The sequence below is a fragment of the Halichoerus grypus genome, chromosome 12, assembly GCF_964656455.1.
Source record: "Halichoerus grypus chromosome 12, mHalGry1.hap1.1, whole genome shotgun sequence".
Lineage (NCBI taxonomy): Eukaryota > Metazoa > Chordata > Mammalia > Carnivora > Phocidae > Halichoerus > Halichoerus grypus.
Window position 1 is genome coordinate 90666015 of NC_135723.1, and position 14909 is coordinate 90680923.

The window sequence follows — 14909 nt, forward strand, 5'->3', positions numbered from 1 at the left end:
CACATGGCGAGGCCTGGCTCTAAGGCAAGCCGGGGACCGCCCGCAGGGTAGCGCGGGGTGCGGGCAGATGTGGCGGGAGCGCGGACACCGGGCAGGGCTGCAGGCGGGCGGGAGCATCCTCATGTTCCTCTCTTGCTCTAGGGACATCCAAGGAGAGGATGCGTGCGTGTACACACACACACACACACACACACACACACACACACACACACTAGAGAGGAGTAGGCTGGCATAGTAAACTCATCTTTGAGGAAAGTGAAGGTAAATTTAATCCTTTAACATAGTCCTCTTGATTCCAGAGCTCTGTAGGAAATTTGTGTCAAAAGACAGCCATCTTGAAAAGCGTGGCTCAACAAAACCTGTAATGACTGCAGGTAATACCAAGAAAGCCTGGAGTCCTCACAGTGATGCCGCAATTTCACTCATACTCCTGGTGGAAAAGGGAAGCCATAGACTTCACCCTTTTCTCTCTTCTTTTATAATGGAAAAAACTGGGGCGCCTGGGTGGCTCAGTCATTAAGCATCTGCCTTTGGCTCAGGTCATGGTCCCAGGGTCCTGGGATGGAGTCCCGCATCGGGCTCCCTGCTCTGTGGGAAGCCTGCTTCTCCGTCTCCCGCTCCCCCTCCTTGTGTTCCCTCTCTCGCTGTCTCACTCTGTCAAATAAATAAATAAAGTCTTTAAAAAAAATAAAAAAGAAACTTCAGTAGCTATTAGAAAAGATGAAACATAAAATTTAAGAAACTAAATCCAAAATGTGTTGTCACACTTACAGAATTTTTCTCTCCACTCTCTCAGAGGATCTGAAGAGCTTCGCTGTAACTGTAGTAAGCACAGCGCCCCCATCCCTCTTTTCTGCTGGGTATGTAAGTTCGCACATAAAGTCACCCATGAATCAACTCCTTGTTTTCCTCAAAGGACTATCAATTCCAGGATGACGGAATCCAATCAATCGAGTTGCCCAATTCAAAGTTTACCAACTAGAAATCTTGCCCCTAAATAATATGATTGCCTTTCACAGTGTAGTCTTAATTACCAGTGAGCTCAGGATTTCGGCTAGCTTAAGATCTCCCTAAGCACCTGAGAAATTTTAAATTTCTGATCTCTTTCAAAGGTGCCTTTTGAATAGTATCATCAAATTTATGTGGGTACCATGTTACTAGTACATGAATATGAACCTAGACAAATCTCTTCTATTACTTTATGGGGGGATGATATTTATTGCAGCTCTTATTTTGAATAGATTCATAAGCCATGATAAAATGAGATATGCTCCTGTCCCAGTGGGGTGGGGGTCTACTGAACACAACAAGTCTAGCCCTTCAGTTTCTATATAGTAATAGCAAATGGGATTATAGACCAAGAAATATATTTTTTTGGAAATAATTTTCTTTTTTTGGTATAAATGAAGATGTAGTGGCATCATGAAGGCCTACTATGTAACCATTTCTCATGGGATTTCCCCCACCTATCCAATCCATGTGAACCAGATCTTGAAATTTTTAAGTATGTATCTTCCATTTATTCACATAAAGTGTTACCAAGACATTTTCTCCATTACTTTTATATTCATGGATTTTAGATCTATGTTATTTTAGATGCAGTCTCAGAGCAATGTTAACAGATACGGGATTATCAATCTGATCTATGTGCAAGCCACTTATTCAACACATAATCATGTCTTAGACATACTGGTAGGCACTGAGGACCCTAAGAGGAAAACTCTAAGCTGGGAGGAGAGACAAGTAAACCAAGAACTGTATTATTCTTGATAAATGGTGTGATGAACATAACCTAGAACACTAACAGGAGTATCTAACGGCTAGAAGTAGATCAAAAAGGATTCTTAGAGAAAATGATATTTCAATGGGGTCTTAAACTTGAGCAAGAGTTAATCGACAAAAAGGCAGGAAGGAAGGCAGTGCAAAAAGAGCAAAAGAAGTGCAAAAGAACAAGGATGCACGAGGCAGGCCAGTGCTCCAGACGAGCAATGATCTTTGGAGCGCAGGAAGAGGACGATGATGGCAATGATCAAAAAGCTCTGCAAAGCTAAGGAATATGAGTTTAACTTTTCTAGAAAGATCCTTCTAATTAGTCTACTGGAAAAAGCATTATGTGAAGAGCAGTGACACAGGAAGCAAGGAATCATGAGCATAATTTAGTGATGCTGTGGTGAAGTAACTTAGATGGCCTTTGGACACAGGCTGTATTACTAGCAGAGGGGGTAGGTGGTGTGAGTTAAAGACACGGGAAATAGGGGCACCTGGGTGGCTCAGATGGTTGAGCGTCTGACTCTTGGGTTCAGCTCAGGCCATCATCTCTGGGCCATGGGATCAAGCCACATGTCGGGCCCAGCACTCAGTGGGGAGTTTGCTTGAAGATTCTCTCCCTCTGCCCCTTCCCCCCCTCTCTCTTTCTGAAATAAATAAATAAATCTTTACCAAAAAAAAAAAAAAAAAAAAAAAAGACTTGGGAAATAAATAGAAGGAGGAGGTGACTGCAAGGACTCCATGGCAGGGACGTGGTAAATGGGTAGATGGTTCCATGTAGACAAATGTGAATGAGGAGGGCTCACTGGCTGATAAGCAGAGAAAGCAAAGGGAGCAGAGTTAACAAGCCCATTTTCAGCCTGCAGTCTGAGGTTGCTAGGGGGTATCCAGGTAAAGATGTCAGCTGAGATATCCGGATATGAGTCTCTGGCTTTTAGAAGGAACGCTGGGATAGAAGACACAGATGTGACATCTATTCCCTTATCAGTCATAGATGAAACCTGGGGTACAGATGTGATCTCCCAGAGAAAGGCAAGCCTGTGAGGAACACCACCGCTCAAGGGGAAAAGGAAGCCAGTTGTTTAGGGAACCACAGTACTTGCTTCTCAAATATTCACAGTTAACTCCCTCCCCCCACCCCCCAGTCCTCATCACACACAGAGGTTTCTAAATGAATTCTCCAGACATTTTAAACCAGTTCTCTTTCTTCTGAAAGAAGATGGGCAAATGGAACAGAAGTAACAGATAGTTGCAGAAAACAAGGACTGCTAAGAGAGAGAGAGAGAATGAAGGAGGAAAACAGGGAAGGAAGGAAGGAAATAAAGAAATATCTTTCGATCATCTCTCTGCCTTGGCTGCAAAATGAACTTGGCCCAACCGTGGCTGAAACAGAAAAGCCTAGAGGACTTCGAAGGTTGAAGAAAACTTGTGGAAAAGTCTTAATGGCCAGGCAACCCTCAAACTAGAAACTCCACCTGGAAATCCAGTGGAAGAAGTCAGATTTCAAAACAAGGATTTCTAGTAAAATAGAAAGAAGAACTCTAATTGCAGAGGGTGAAAAAGAGCAGTCAGGGAGAGCAACTGAGGTGTAGTGAACACACGTGACGAGATAAGTGGGTGTTTGGTTTTCCTCTGAAAATGTGCTATCTGTATTGATTTCCTAAAAAATATAGTGTTTTGATAGTTATTCATCATCAGTAGTAATAAATATCTTTGCTAAGTTTTACAAGTGTCCTCTTGGGAACTGAAAAGCACATTATTGTCCTTCAGAGGTTTCCTGAGGCCAGAGGCTGCTTAGGTGGACGCACCACTGCCCCCTGGTGGGAAGGAACTATTTTTGAGTTGAGGCTGTTTTCTCGAGCACCCTGCAGCTAAATCTATGCCATCGCATCATCTATCTGCCATATGTAGTCTAAGTACGAAAAGAAAACAACTATTTGTATTGTTTTTTATATGTGAAGAAGGCCCAAATGAATTCTTAAGAATGCAGTTGCCGACAATGAATCATGGAACACTACATCAAAAACTAATGATGTAATGTATGGTGATTAACATAACAATAAAAAATTAAAAAAAAAAAGAATACAGTTGCCAAGCAGATACAAACTCTTTCTCACTTCAAGAGCAAGAGCTGTTTGAAACTAAGCACCTGGAAACAATTTCGTGTCTGGTAAGGTTATTAAATATAGCATCACCAGGCAGGAGGACGGGAGGTCTTTGCCTGCAGATATTAAGAACTTTTAGTTTTATTATAGCTTCTTAATGATCTACAAGTGACCCCAAACAACCTGAGCTACCATACTATCTCCAAGGTAGCTTTTCATTTAGTTCAGAGCTTTCTCCCCGACCACTGGTTCATGGATTAACACTAACATTTCTAGAGAGCATATGGTCAACCATATACTGTTGTTGACATCCTACCTTTTTAAACATATAAACTTGCCAGCTGTATATTTAGCCTAATAGAAGCTAGAGGCAAGGAGAAAAGAAAACCATTGGGAATGAGCCAGGAGTTTCACTAGCTGCAAAACGTAAACAAAATAAGGAATACAACTGAACAAGCTACCTGGATAATGATCTGGGGAAAGTGCTGAGTGACTCTGATGTCCAGAGAGACTCTAGGAAAGGAGGAAGCAGAGGAGAGAGGACCTCTCACGCCAGCTTCAGGCTTAGAAGTGGGTGCCAAGAATGCAAACACTTTAAGAGCCCTGTCTAATGCTATTCCTCAACATATGCCATCTCAGAAAGAGAGGTGAAGTTAGGTTCTGGCAGTGAGCTATGGCACCTGTGTCACTGGTTTATTCTAGGCACTTCTGTCGATTGTCACAGTGACTCCATAAATACGTGGCAGAGCATGCCCTGCTTCACAGGCACCTCAGGAAGCCAGCCATTCAGGACGTATCAGTAACCATGCACCACAGGCCACAAACAGGAGTAGCACCTTGGAGGGTCCCTCGCGGTGACAGAATAATGACCCGAGGCTGCGCCCAGAAATGGCCCTATCTTGAGTTAGACCAGGCATTTGGGCATTATATATAGAAGATACTCAAAAAGAGGCCCCAAATCCCCATTCTTCTCCATCCCTTTCTCCAACCCCAGACAGACATCTCCATTAAAAAAATTAGATGAAGGGGTGCTACAAAGAATATACACTCTGAATATCTAGTTATTATCTCCTTATCTCAAATCAGTTCATCAAAACACCTAAGAAAAGAAAGGGTCCAAAAGGGATACATCTTATTTAGATATTCAGTAGTGAGCTAGGTTGTATCTAGACAATAGGATGCCACTCAGAATGGCAAAGTTGAGTTGAAGCACCAGGGTCCATGGGACCCCAATATGGGGGCATCAGGAAAGTGATAACTCACTAACAGGCAGAAGGGGATGCAACGTGGAGAAAGGTGAGCTCCGAACATCCAGCTCTGCCAACCTCCTGCTATTGGGGAAACCAACACTCTCCAAGTGACCTGGGTAAAAAGGAGGCCAATAGCATGCCTTCTTAAAATAAAACAGAACATATTTATCTTGATGCATTTTATGACCCTAGAATCACTCTTAATGATTTTCTGTTGTTTCCAATAAATATAGACCAAGTGGTCAATGAAGAAGAGTTATCTATCTTGTATACAATACAGTAGTTATTTCTAAAAGAAGAGTGTGGTCACTGTGTAATAAACATGAAAAAAAGTATGTCAGAGAGACCAAGGAACTCCTGTTTCTTGGACTTTGTTCCTTTCTTAACACAGTAAGGCCCCTAGACCATGCACATGCTTGGTGTTCTCTTCATGGTCTTTGTGTTCACAAAGGTAGGCAAGGGGCAGACTCACTCATTGAGTAAAGGCATGGATGTTCTCCTCTTGCTCTTCTGTACCATGTTGGCTTGATTCCTCAAGGAGATCCGAATCATAGCTGGGGCCAACCTACAGGGCTCCCCATCCACTTGCATGGGGATGGATTTGTAAGTGAGCAGCATGACCTCCCGACACTGGTGTAGCCTTTCCCCGTGGCCCCCAACTTGCAGGGCAGCCTGTGAATTCAAGAGTCCAAAGGAAGCTGGAAGTTAGTTCTTAAGAGTCAGGAAAGCTAGAACCCCCAAGTGCACTCTGAGTAACCCAAAGGCCTTTGATAAACATAGTGAAACTTGCTAGCCAGGAGTAGAATGGGAAACCTTGGGTAAATCACCTTAACAAAAATAAATTAAAATTTCTCAACTTTTGATGAGCTTGACCAAAAATTCTCGATAGCTAATTTTCAGTGTTACGTATTTTCAGTCTTAATTTAATCACATTACTTTAATACAGAAGTTGTTCTCTGTGCGATTTATTCCCATTGAATAACCAATATAAGGAGAAAAAAGGACTATAAAAGATATAAAGCACAGTTTAAGGCAGCTTTTGTACTAATTTAAATATAAATAAATATTATAACATATATTATTTAAATATAAATACATAATATAGTTACACAACATAGATATGTATATATAACATATATCTTATATACATACATGCTATAATATGTAACTATATATTATATATTAAATATATTCATATTTAAATTGGCAGCCCACCCTTGGTTAATTTTCAAACTTGGGCAGGTTTTTCCTTTTTACCAAAAACCTCCTCAAGCTACTTCTAATCTGTATAAGATCAATGAAATGCAAAATAATATTAATTACTCAATTACAAACATTATGAAAGGTAAAGCAAAGGATCAAAATCAAACACAGAGCTCAATTCACCACGGTGGCCACAAAATGGAAAAGTCAATCTAAAATGAAAAGCCCGTTGTTAAGGACAACAAATTAACATAACTTTACTGCATGTTAAAAAATATATGTATATGCACACATATATATTTATATATGTTAAATTATACACTATATGTTTTTATGTTGTGTATGTTATTACATATTTAGTATCATTTACCTTTTAGGGATGAATGGAAATCATACGTGTTTGGTTATAAAAGAGTACACAAATTCTGCAACTTGATGAGTGTCTTTATATACATATGTGAATCACCATCCAGATCAAGCTTTAGATAATTTATAGTTTTCCACCTGCTCCTTCCCAATCTTTTCATACTCCTCCCACAAACCAGTTAGCAACCAATACTCTCACTCCTATCACAATAGATTCAATTTGTTTGAACTTGAACTTCATACAAACCATAGTAGATGACTCTTTTGTGTCTGACATCTTTTGTTCATCATTATTTTTAAGTACTATATAGCAAAATATATTTATTTGCTCTTCTGCTGGTAAACATTTGGTTGTTTCCAGTTTGTAGCTACTGTTGATGTAAACTTCCTTATAAATATCTCTTGGTAGATACTCTCTTGGGTACATACAATGAGAAGAATTGCTATGCCATTAAGCTGAGATTATAATTAACTTGAATAGATACTGCTAAATAATTTTTCAGTAAGGTTATATTATGTATTTTGAGTTATCAATTAGCTTATAATAAATATAAAAAAAGGAGTCAGATTGTAACTTGCTCAAAATCTAAAAGATTAAAACATACTATCAACCTGTTTCCATATGTCTCGTTTCCATGAATGAGGAATAAACTTTGTTAACCAATATTTGTGAAGTCAACCTCCCCTTATTTGGTTGCCAGATATTTATATTTATCTGAGGCGTTGAATTTCTTTTTTTGTACTTGCATTAATTTGAACAAAAGAAACTTCATTATCTATAAATGCAAAGAGAAAAGAAACACAAAGGGACAAAAAGGACAGAAAGAAAAAAGAATAAAAACTGAGAAGAACTACTTATTGAACACCTGTAATGTTAAAAGCATTCCGTTGTGTGCTTTACATACAATTTTATTCAGTTAGTTGGAAGAACAAGAAAGCAGAGGAGAATGCAGTGAGAATTTACTAAAATTCTTTTTGGCCTACTCCTCGATCCTTTGTTATTCAGCTGAAAGTTTTCTTGGCTGTACTCAAATGATCCACTTAAATCAATTAGATTGGAGCCACCATCTCATGTCCAGAACTTTTCTAATATATTTCCCTTGCCTGCAAGTTCTTCTCAGCTGAGAACTCTATCCCTTCATCCACTGTTCTGGAAATACCACTTCTTCTTCTCCCCCTCAGCCACCTTTGACTAGGCCCAATCACAAATAAAAATGCAGAACCTGCCAGGTAAGAACTTCTTCCTTGGAGTTTAACAGAACTGAAAACTGTTTTAAATACTTTCCAACCCTTTGGTATGAGAAGGCATACACGGTACTGTAGAGCACTTTTAAGTCATCTTCCCAGCCTCAAAAATACAGCAACAGCAATACCACAAACATGTAAACAGCTGTCCCATTGGCATTTCAAAATCAATCCAAGATCACTGCGCAGGCACAAGAGGAATTATGGTAAATAGCTCTTCAGGGTAAAGACAGTTCTATTATTGTTAGCATAGCCACAGTATTTTTGGAACAAGTTAGAGTAAAGGTAATTTTTAAAATGCTCATTAGAAATACTTATTTTTCATCACTCAGGGTGGTCTAGGCTTAACCACAAATACCCCGTGATTTGCTAGAAGGAATCATTTACTGGTAATAATATGGTGATTTATTAGTGACAGAGATTCAATTATCTGTTCAATCTAGGATCTATTACTCTTGTGAAAATTTCAAATATTGCCTTTCTGATAGCATGGGCCCTGATAGGAAAACAAAGACATCCCCTGAACTAAGTACTGCCATTTACTGCCCTGTTGCCCAGACCACAACAACTTTCCTTCATGTCACAGGTGTGGCTTGAGATCCTGTGTCTTTCCACACTATACTTGTCTCCATCTTCCTCCATGCCTCATCCTCTTTCTTACCACTCAAGCCTTATTCTACTTGCCGTCAGATGGGAATGATGGACGATCCTGGGTTGGTGGGAGCGGAGAAGAAAACATAGAATGCTTAGGAACAAAATCAGCAAAGGGTATGCAAGAACCTGAAAACCATGCTGAAACTATAAAAGTATAAAACTTTGCTAAGAGAAATGAAAGAACAGCTAAATGGAGAAAGATATATTTGTAGATTGGAACACTAAATACTGTTACTAGATCAATTCTCCCTAATCTATAGATTCAAAGCAATCCCAATTAAAATCCTAGTTTTTTTTTTTTTTGTCAACACAGTCAAACTGATTCTAAAATTTATATACAAATGCAAAAGACAGAATAACCAAAACATTCTTAGAAGGGCAAAGTGGAATGATTCATATTACCAGTTTGAAGACTTACTATGAAGCTATAGTAATCAAAACAGTGTGGTACTGCCATAAGGATAAAGAAATAAATCAATCAAACAGGATAGAGTCCAGAAATAGAACCACATACAATCGAAGGGCAAAGGCACTAAGGTAATTCTATAGCAAAGTCTACTCAACAAATAATGCTGGGAAAAAATTGGATAAATGTATTTTTTAAAAATGAATCTTGCTATGTACTTTACACAATGCACATAAATTAATTTGGGCTGAATTAAATACTTATACACAAAAGCTAAAACTATAAATCTTCAAAAATCAAACACAGGAGAATATTTTCCCAACCTTCCTTGGAATAAGCAAGGTTTCTTAAGAAGGGCATGGAAAGCCCTCACATGAAATAAGCCTACCTCATACAATTGGAATTCAGAAGAATGTTTAAAGTTCTGCTTGTCAAAACAAACACTAAGAAAATAAAAAGATCAGAATAGACGGAGAATATATTTGCACTAAATATATCTGTCAAAAGACTTGTATTCGGAATATATAAATAACTCCTGAAATTCAACAATAAAAGATAAACAACCTATTAAAATATGCAAAAAACACACTTCAAAAAAACAAAAAGCCACACAAGGTAACAATAAAGTTGAACAACAATGTGTCCTTACTCTCATTTTTTGCTGTTTAAGAGGACATCATGGGATGGACAAAACAGGCATGATTTCTTTCTTTCTTTTTAGGGATGAAATTTTATTCTCATCTCTCCTTCTGTTTCATCAGGTGTAATATAATAGCTTTTTGTTTCTATCTGTGAACACATTTCCAGCACCTGTGGGATATTACTTCTTAACAGGTATTCATGTACATTGCTGTTGAGCAAGTAAACAGAACAAAATTTCTAGAAAGCAGTTTTATAACTGTTATTAAGAGGTTTTAAAATATTTATGTCATTGACAGTAATTTCTTCTGTGGGGAATATGTCATCGGAAAGTATTTTGAAATATGAACAGAGGTTTATGAGCAATTATTACAGGATTATTTACACCACCAAACATCCAAAAACCTCAACATTTCATAAAGGAAGCTTTTCATGAAGGAATAATTATTATATAAATTGAGATATTTATATATGAAAGAGTAGTCAGCCATTTGTGCTATGGGTTTTACTTATGATTTCCTATATGTTTAAAAACAGAAATAAAGCAATTGGAAGAAAACACATCAAAATATAAATAGTTACAGATCATTTAACTATGACTGATATTTTTACTTTTAGTTCTTATGTGTACTATCAAAATAAGCACACATTTAATATTTTTTCCTAAAAAAATAAGGAATATACTCTCTGGTATGTATAAAACCTCAGCCCTAGGAATTTCTCCATGTGATTTTTCTCACCAAATAACATTTAGCTTTTCTAATTCATAAATATAAAAGAGCTTACATATTTTAATTTCAATTAACATAAAGAAAACTGGCTCTACTTTCTTTAAAGTTTAGGAGACTGAAATCTCTGGATTTCATACTGCATAGCAAATTTGGTGACCAATGCCTCAATTTGTATAATGTTTTGGACTGTCTTAAAGAGTTCTAGATTACTTAGAAACAGACTCAACATGAAAAGACCTTCAAAACCATGAAGGCAAAAAATTGTGGCAGAAATAAATACAAATTACAGTGTCTCATTATGGTCTGCATAGAATCCAAAAAGGTAATCAGGGGGCGCCTGGGTGGCTCAGTTGGTTAAGTGCCTGATTCTTGGTTTCGGCTCAGGTCATGATCTCATGGTGGTGAGATTGAGCCCGTGAGCCCCTGTCAGGCTTGCCCTCAGCAGAGAGTCTGCTTCAGATTCTCTCTCCTTCTTCCTCTCCCTCCCCCTCTGCCCCTCACCCCACTTGCTCACACACTCTCTCTAAAATAAATAAACAAAATCTTAAAAAAAAAAAAAAAAAGGTAATCAGGTTACCAAGCACCCAGCGAAGAATCATCTTAATTTGTAGGAATGCATTTCAACCAGGGAAATAAATTGAACACTACTGTTTTGAAATTTGCAATCACAAGATAAAGAGTCTAGTTTCAAGAAACATGAAACCCAAGTCCTGGAAATGAAATTCTTTCTTCTAGAACAATAGTGTACTGTTATATGAGCAGTCAGGTAAGATGTGAATGAAAATAGAGAAACATATGCCCATATTCTTCAGAGAGCATAGGACGTTCAAAACTGTGCAGTATACACTACATTTAACTCTGCTTTCTTGAAGTAGAATTTTTTTTAAACTTGGAAGCAATCTAAAGTCATTAGCATCTGAGACCCACACTTGATGCTAGCTGCCACGCACTTTTACATGATTCATATATAAAGAGAAAAAATAATTGACATAATTTTAGTATTCCATTTTCTCTTCACCAGCTTCCATCAACTGTTATTCTTTTCCTTTTCCTACCAATGATGTGACGGGAGAGAAGGAGATCTGATAGACGCCCAAAACCTTCTCTCCCAACCTGGAAGGATCCCGTGAGCTCTAAACGTGTATTTCAAATTGCCTCTATCTCCCTAGATGCCTTACAGGGGTTTCAAATTTAACTTACATAAATTGAGCACTGGGTAATATGTAGAACTGTTAAATCACTATATATCTATATATCACAATATATAGACCTGTTAAATCACTATATTGTCCATCTGAAACTAACAACACTGTATATTAACTAGACTGGAATTAAAATAAAATTTTAAAATATGGTAAAAAAACCCACAATTCATTTTTTGGCAATATTATCTTTCTTTTATATTCCCCCCATCTCTAACGTATTCACCATTTACCTAATGGCCTCTGCTAGCCAGCCAGGATTCATGTATACTCCTTTTTCACCCTTCAAAATAAGTCACCGTGTCTGAATAACTCTTGAAGTTGCCTATCCCCCCACATTCATTACCACTTTCTTCCCCGGATCCAGGCCTCCTCATTTCTGCACCTGGACTTCGGTAGCAACATCTTGCTTTGTCTCTGGGCCTCTAGCAGGAGAGATTCTGGTCACCTTCCACCCAGACATCCAGGCAATCTTTCTAAACCACCATTCTGATTCTGTCTCATTCCATCTCTGCCAACTTTCCTGCTTCACAGTTACAAAAAAACTGTTCCTCTCCTCTCCTTTCTCCACACCACTGTCTTTCTTCCCCATCTGTGTCATCACTGAGCCATCATGAGGGCTCTAAGATACCATGCTCTCTCAGGTGATTCTCCCACAGAACGGACGCTCACAATTGCATCTGTAAGCACTCCTGACTCTTCTGCATAATTTTTGCTGATTTCCCCATTTTATAAATACTGTTTGGTTTCAATTCTTCTTCCTATCTCCGCACATGCCTTTCTCCTAGAATTTATGATGCCAGACCGCAATTGCTTGTGTTTTTCACATCCTCCCATAACACTGAACTGTGGGCACCCTGAGGACAGGGCTTGTCTCTGGGTCCATTTCATAACTGTTTTATGTAGCAGAGTGCCATTTCTGAATTCAATAAGTATTTGTGGGTTCAATAAATGTTCAATAAATATTTATGACTGACACTAAATGAATGAAAGCAGGGAGACATTTTAAATTACAAGTATTACCTGGAATTTTTAAAATTCCTATTAATTAGAGACCATCAGTATGACCTGTATTGCCCATAGGCTGCATGGCCTTTCATGATCCAGAACCCCAAGTTACCCAGGGTCACTTCCACTGTACCAGACTTGCCAAGTATTTGTAAGCCCACCCAGATTTGAGGGGAGGGTACAGAGACCCAAACTTAGAATGGCAATTGTCCAAAAAACTCAAATCCATTTAAACCAACGATCACCATCAGAAGATGCTATTGAATTACTTATTTTGAAAACATATAAATAAAAATAATCTGTTATCCTGCTTTCCCTATACCAATTATGTAACCAAGTAGCCAAATAATAGGTGAAATTACTCTTTATAGAAATACTCCAGTTAATCAATGAAAAAGGATAGAATTAGAATATCACTACTCTGCCAACCTCTAATGATCACTGGATCCAGACAATGCTCATCAGGGACTATTAGTCAAAAAAGAGAGACAACTAGATATTACCTATCCTCTTTTGGAAGAAGAAAACACTACTCACAGAATAGATTTGGGGGGGCTGGGGAGATGGAAGTGCTGTATCTACATCCAACTATCAACTTAAAGGAAACAGCAAGAGAGAAGAGCATGTTAATTGACACTTCCGGAATATTATCAGCACAATTCAATCACAGGGAAACTTTACAGGATGAATAGCCTGGTTTCTTCAATAAATAAATGAAGAAGTTAAAGAGATGGACAGAAACCTATAGATACATAAGAGTCACATTAATCAATTACAATGAATAAATTTTACTTGGATCCTGGTTCAAACTCACAGAGCATAAGAAAACAAAGGACATTTGCAAGACAACTGGCAATTTGAGCACTCAGTAAATAGTAATATACAGATGCTACTGTCTTAATTTTTTCAGATATAAGGCATATAGCTGTGTTCATAAAAGAAGTCTTATCTTTTAAAAACACATTCAGAAATATTTATAAGTAACTGATAAAATGCCAGAGATATGCTTCACATTAATATAAGGGATGTGGTCATAGGTGGGGACAGATAGAAGATTGCCCATGAGTTGAACATTATAGAAGCTAGGAACGGCACGTGAGGGTTCAATATATTGTCTATTTTTATATTGGACTTTTCCCATAATAAATACTTACTGAAAAGCACACTTTACTAATTCCCCAGTGACCTTGGAATAAAGTCAAAACCTCTAGATGAATCCTGTAATCACTCCATGATCTGGTCCTTGCCTACCACTCTCACTTTTCACCTCCATAAAATGAATTACAGTTCCCACAGAGGACTAGGATCCCTCATACCGCTGAGTGTATGTAAATTTCTCTTTCTATAGAATGCCCAATCCCACTCTTCTTCTCCTGGCAAAATGCATTCACTCTGCCACATTTGCTCAAGCCAACTACATGTATCAATCTTTGCTGTGTGGAAGACACACACTGGAGTGATGGATACCCACCACCTGCCACTCCTGGCTGGCACTCCATCCTTTCCTGCCCTCCTTCTTGCCCTGTGAGCCTGACCCACTCAGACTATATCAGTAGCTGCTTGTCCCCTGGCTTCTGGTTAGATTTCTCCAGAGGGAGGCACCAGTGGAAGATCGATCAGGCCAAGAAGAGTAAGGTAACTGTATCTAGGGCTCTGGCTCCCTCCCTGACGGGTTGGCACTGGCTCACTGCTTCCACTTAGCAAACACTACCCCTATCAGGTGGTCCTTCCCAAACAGTCCTTCTTCTGGTGCAGGTGACTGCTTCGTTACCTCTGCACCTTCAGCTCAGGAATACGCCACCATCCATCATTCCTTCTCATAAACCTAGTTCACTATTTGTCAAATCCCTCCACAAACTCTCCTCCAGTTATTCAGTGTCAGTCTGCTATCTCTTTCATGTCCAGACACTGTGCAATTGTCAACAAAAATAACCCAAGCAAGACTCTAAAAAGGACCTGACATAGATATGGGCTGAGAAGTTATAGAAGATGGAGAGTCAAAGAACATTTTAGAGAGAAAAAGCATGTGCAACGGTCCTGTGATGCAAAAGCAGCAAGAGATGTTCCAAGCTAAGCTTGACTTGAGAGGCTACTTGAGCTAGAGAGCAAAGAGGGCAGTGGAAAGGCTAGAGAACCAAAGAGAAACTCAGTCTTGCAGGCCTACATTTCGATTTTGATCCTGAGAGCAATGCGGAAGAATCTAATATTCTCTTTGCTCCCCCTCTCCCCCTCCCCCCCCGCCTCCCCCCGCCCAAGCCTAGGTGAAGGATCATCTTCTCTTCCACATTCCCTGACAGTCTTCTGCCACATAGTCAGGAGTAGGAAGCTCTGGC

General features: G+C 38.8%; 2 protein-coding genes across 11 annotated transcripts in view; both read right to left on the bottom strand.

Moving 5' to 3' along the window:
• The window catches only part of PTN (pleiotrophin), a 486673-nt gene that overhangs the window by 263801 nt on the left and 207963 nt on the right, over positions 1–14909 (bottom strand). The gene's annotated exons all lie outside the window — the stretch shown is intronic.
• Positions 1–14909, bottom strand: part of DGKI (diacylglycerol kinase iota) — a 419644-nt gene that overhangs the window by 133590 nt on the left and 271145 nt on the right. For all 10 annotated transcript variants that reach the window (XM_078059602.1, XM_078059609.1, XM_078059607.1 and 7 more), the window contains one exon: positions 5595–5794. In XM_078059602.1, coding sequence (XP_077915728.1) covers positions 5595–5794 — 200 coding nt within the window. The remainder of the gene's footprint in view (positions 1–5594; positions 5795–14909) is intronic.